This window comes from Otolemur garnettii, unplaced genomic scaffold (assembly GCF_000181295.1).
Source record: "Otolemur garnettii isolate 467f Iridium unplaced genomic scaffold, OtoGar3 scaffold00018, whole genome shotgun sequence".
In the NCBI taxonomy this organism is placed as follows: Eukaryota; Metazoa; Chordata; class Mammalia; order Primates; family Galagidae; genus Otolemur; species Otolemur garnettii.
Genome location: NW_003852413.1, coordinates 20755825 through 20760944, shown reverse-complemented (window position 1 = coordinate 20760944; position 5120 = coordinate 20755825). Strand labels below are relative to the sequence as shown.

Below are 5120 nucleotides of genomic sequence, written 5' to 3'. Positions count from 1 at the left end.
GAGGCAGGAGGTTAGCATTTAATGGATTTGGAATTTCTGTTTGGGAAGATGAAAACATTCTGGAGGCTTGGCACCTATAGCTCAGCAGATAGGGCGCAAACCACATACACAGAGGCTGGTGGGTTCGAACCCAGCCCACGCCTCCTAAACAAAATGACAATTACAACAACAACAACAACAAAATAGGTGTGTGGCAGGTGTCTGTAGTCCCAGCTACTTGGAGGCTGAGGCAAGAGAATTGCCTAAGCCCAAGAGTTTGAGGTTGCTGGGAACTGTGATAACCACAGCACTCTACCCAGGGTGACATAGTGAGACTCTGTCTCAAAAAAAGAAAAGAAAATGTTCCAGAGATGGGGCCAGGCACCAGCAGCTCATGCCTGTAATCCTAGCACTCTGGGAGGCCAAGCTGTGTCAATTCCCTTGAGCTCAGGAGTTAGAGACAAGCCTGAGCAAGAGTGAGACCTTGTCTCTACAAACAATAGAAAAACTAGCCTGGTGTTGTGGTAGGTGGCTGGAGACCCAGCTACTTCAGAGTTTGAGGCAAGATGATAGCTTAAGCCCAAGAGTTTGAGGTTGAGGTTGCTGTTGAGCTATGATGCCATAGCACTCTACCTAGGGCAACAGAGTAAGACTTGGTCTCAAACAAACAAAACACAACCCCCCCCCAAAACCAAAAAGAAAAAACGTTTGGGAGGTGGATCCTGCAATGGTTGCACAACAATACAAAAGCACTTAATGCCACAGAACTATGCACTTACAAATAGTTAAAATGATAACTTATATATATATATATATTTTCCCATAATTTTAAAAATGTAGGTGGATGGCATCACCAGGGAAGATTGTGAGAGAAGGGAAGGTGGAGGGAGAAAGAGCTATGAGGGCAAAAGCATCAAGAAAGGGGTCTGCATGGGAGACAGAAAAGGGACATTTGGGACAGATGAGGAAAACCGGAAGAGGGTGATGTCCCTCAAAGCCATGGAGTCCAGTTTCCAGTAGGAGGGAGGGTTGGAGTGATGAGAGTGTCCCTTTTGCTTGGCTGAACCTGAACCTTAGCCAACAGAGCCACCTTCCCCCTGGCACCTTGGTTTTGGTGGGTCTGCTTAAGTTTGCTAGCTCCTGAGGATGTCACTTCTGGGCATGGTCCACACCTGGTCCAGGCTGCTTCCATGCAAGACCCTGGCCAGGTCTCTCTTTCCTGACTCCCTCCTCCCCTTTCCCTAGCCAGTTCTATTTTGTCCACTGTTGACATCTTGGTGAAACAAATAATATTTTAATTAAAAAAACCAGAATTTGGGATATCTTTTCATACATCATTTTTTATTACTATTGATGTGTATTTTTCTACTCTGAAAAAAAAGCTTTCATATTTTGAATTTAATTCCTTTAATAACAAAAGAGTTCATCTTTTGTTTACAGAATATTAACTCTTAGATAGGTCATAGATTAGGGAAACTGAGAGCCAAATTTTTACAGTGGAAAATGGAGACAATGCATTTCCTTGGGAGAAAAAGTTTTGGGGTTTTGGGGGTTTTTGTTTGTTTTCTTTTTTTACAATGGTTACTCACCCTTGCACCCACTTTTTAAAGAATCTAAAGGGGGATGCCTTGGTATAGATTTCTTCCCTTTCCCCTGTTGCTTCTAGACATTGTCTGGACAATCATGAGATGAGAATCAGAAGTTTGCACACAGGATCGGTGGTTCTTAGCTCTGTAAAGAAAAAGGCCTTGGTACTTTGCTTTTGTCTTGATTTTATTTCTCCAAGACTTTTCTTACAAAGTTAATTGACCTTGCACAGTTAGCTTGATGTAATCTTAAGAAAATATATGACATATGCTTTAGAAAAATCATACATGCTCTAACCAGCCATCTCATTTGGCAATCATTTTCCCCAGCTTTTGTCCTTTCTGGGGTGGGGAGGTGGGGTTATTTTTATGATTACAACTACATTGAGAGATCCAAACTCTTGCTAACCTCCCTCTGCAACACCAGCTGGTATGAGGAGACAATCGTGGGGGTGGGGCATTGTCTCTTTCAAGGACTTTAGTTGCCCCAGACCGTTCAGCCATCAGTCCTCAAGTGGCATCCTGGGATGACCTGGCTAAGATCTCAGCAGTCCACACACATAAACCTAGCAGTTCCTCTCATAGTAACAGCATGTGTGGAAGACATAGGAAGAGCTCAAATGCATCCTGTGGAGGAAGAGGAATTGTTTTCTTGTCCCCTTATGCAGTCAAGGGACATTACAGCTGTAGAGCTGTCCCCTCCAGGGTTCCACATCTCTAGGCCCTCACCTGGCAGCCATAATATTATCTTCTATCCTATGAATGCAGGGGCCACTTTCCAGCCCTTAGAGCAACAAATGTAGGCATCTGGAGAGGAATAGCCGCTCCTCTTCTCTGGAGCACTGCTCAGCAGTTCAGCTATATCCCTAAATTGATTCTGAAGCAGCAGATGCTATCCTGGATTCACTTTCATCTGCCCAATCAAGCCAGTGTGGACAGCCTATATGGGAACACAGAGCCTTACACAGGTATTTTTCTGTCTTCTCCTAGCCAATGCTCAGAAATTTGTCCACTTAGTGAAGAAGTTCAGAGGCAGGGATCAGTTCCTAACTCATAGCAGCTGAGTTGCTGCCCTTAACTCTCCTCATACTGATATTCCCTGGGGTTTGGGGATAACCAAGGGCCCAGATGTGGAACCCAGAGAGGAAAGGTGGGCCAGGTTGTGTGTCTCAGTCATTTCCTTTCTTTTGGAGCATTGCTTTCATGAGTCACCAGCTGGTTCCAAGCCTCCTCTCCCAGCAGGCCAGGTGGTGTCCAAACCTGGAGGAAGCCTGGCTCATGTTGGAGGAAGGTGGCAGGAGGAGGGGTGGGTGGCAGCCAAGCAACCCTGAGAAGCAGTGTCCCTGGAGCTATTTCCAGGCTTGTCCCATCTGGCAGGATCTCTGTATGATTCCATGACAGTATGGGGAGCAAAGGCCCTGGGAAGGGGCTGCTAAGACAAAAGGGATGCTGGACAGAACTTTCTGGGCAATTCAGAGACTTCCAGGAATGCAGGGCAGCTTCATATCCAAAAGTCATTGCAAGATGTGGAGAGGCTGCCCTGGGACATGAAGGAAGAAGGTGAAGGTGGGATTGGGATGAAGGTAGATGGGTAGGGGGCTCAGTTCTTTATCTTTTTTATTCTCCATGGAGAATCTCACTCTGAACTTGGAGAGGCTGCAGAATCCCCGTCCTCGGGGTCCTGCCCGTGGGGTGAGATGGGTTGACCCCCTTTCACACGCTTCCACTTCATCCTTCGGTTCTGGAACCACACTTTGACCTAAGGGAAGAAACAAGGGAGCTTGGTTAGTCTGGAGCAGGTGGGACCCCGACACATCAATGCTCAGGCTGGCCAGGGCACAAGTCCAGGTACCCCAGCTTGGAACTTTCACTTGCCACCCTCCACTCCCCCAAAGGTTCCAGGAACTGAGACCAAAGGGAGGACATACCAATATGTCCAGAAATCTGTCCTATATCTCCATATAAGGCCCCAGACAGACATGGGAACAAGTTCTGAAAAGCACTGATCCCATGCCTTTCAGAACTCCGCCCCTCCTGTGCCTACACTCTTTCCTTCCAGCCTCCATTCCCCAAGGGCCTGGGAGTCTTAGCTTCAGGTACAATTATAACACAGTTAGATAAAAATCTAATAATTTTTAGTTTAGGTAGCTCTGGTTCACACATTTTCTCATCTGAGCTTCAGTATTATCTGCAGGTTTGAATTACAACCCCATTTTACAGATGGAAACCCTGAGGTCCCTGGGCTAGGAAGTGATAGAGGCAGGATTTGAATCTAACTCTTCTGATTCAAAACACAGCACTCTATCATCTGACTGCTGCTATCAACTGTCATTGTTGTCGTTACTGTTATTCCATATCAGAGCATGAGTGTGGGTGGGAGGCACTGAGAGAAAGCCTAAAACAATGGGCCAGGGCAGTTTTTTCTCCCAGTGTGCCCAGGAATCAGCTGCAAGTCCAAATCGCCTGGAGAACTTATTAGAAATGCAGATTCCCAGTTGCACTCATTATTACTGAAAATTGCTCTCCTGGAGCTCCAGACTCTGATTTTGAACAAATGCAACTGTTCAAATTTCAATGCACTCAACTTTGGGAATAAGCAGATCAAAGATTCCAAGCCTGGCTGCATATAAGAATCACCCAGGGAACCTGTGAAAAATTCTGATGTCTGGATCCCATCCCAGGCCAATTAAAACCATCTCTTGGGATGGAGCCCAGACATCAGAATTATTAAAAGCTCCTCAGGTGCTTCTCAAGGGCAGCCACAGTTGAAAACCACTGGACTGGGTGGAGGAAGAAGAAAAAGGAGACAGTCCAGGGAGAGCAGGAGGGATTGCAAGCCATACCTGCCGCTCAGAGAGGTCCAAGTTTACAGCGATCTCATATCTGCGGAGCCGGGTCAGGTAGTTATGATGGGCAAACTCAGCCTCTAGCTCCCGCAGCTGCTCTTTGGTGAAGGCTGTCCTCTCCTTGCGGGCCTTGTTGCCTCCTTCTGGCTTCCCTTGGTTCTCCTGGTTGTCTGCAGAGAGAGGGCCCCACACAGGAAGTCTTGGGCTGAAGGATCTTTGGTTCCCTCCCTTTCATCCTTAAGTATCTAGATAGCCTTTCCCCGTCTCTCTTATTTTAAGGGATACTGAGAAAAGAGCTAGACTATCTCTTCATTCCTTCCGGTATCTTACGCCTCTAAAAATTGGGAAGGTTTTTTGGCTCCCAATCTCAGATGTTTCCCCTTAGCTTTCTTTTAGACCCAAAGCACATGAAGCTGTGCCTTGGCTGTCTAATGGTTTCCACCCCTGAGCATGCCATTATTAGTGGCTGTGAGCTTCTGGATGAGATGTCCTAAGACAAATTCCCAAAGTATGGTCCCCTACCTGCAACATCAGCATTGCCCAACAACTTGTTAGATTAGAACTACAAATCCTTGGGTCTCACCCAGACCTATTAAATCAGAAACTCTAGGGATGGGGCTCAGTAATCTTTTTTTAACAAGCTTTCCAGATGATTCTGGAACACAATCAAGTTTACAAACCACTTCTATTAGCCCTCACTATTCAAAGC

At 46.3% G+C, this 5120-nt stretch overlaps 1 protein-coding gene across 2 annotated transcripts in view; it reads right to left on the bottom strand.

Annotated features, from left to right (window-relative positions):
- Positions 1-1446: 1446 nt before the first annotated feature.
- Positions 1447-5120, bottom strand: part of MEOX1 (mesenchyme homeobox 1) — an 18639-nt gene continuing 14965 nt past the window's right edge. The window contains exons 2-3 of one of the 2 annotated variants that reach the window (XM_003786296.3): positions 4409-4581; positions 1447-3324 (exon numbers count right to left, since the gene is read on the bottom strand). In XM_003786296.3, the coding sequence (XP_003786344.1) occupies positions 3202-3324; positions 4409-4581 (296 nt within the window). In that variant the 3' untranslated portion in view covers positions 1447-3201. The remainder of the gene's footprint in view (positions 3325-4408; positions 4582-5120) is intronic. The other variant, XM_023510960.1, reaches the window with a different exon arrangement.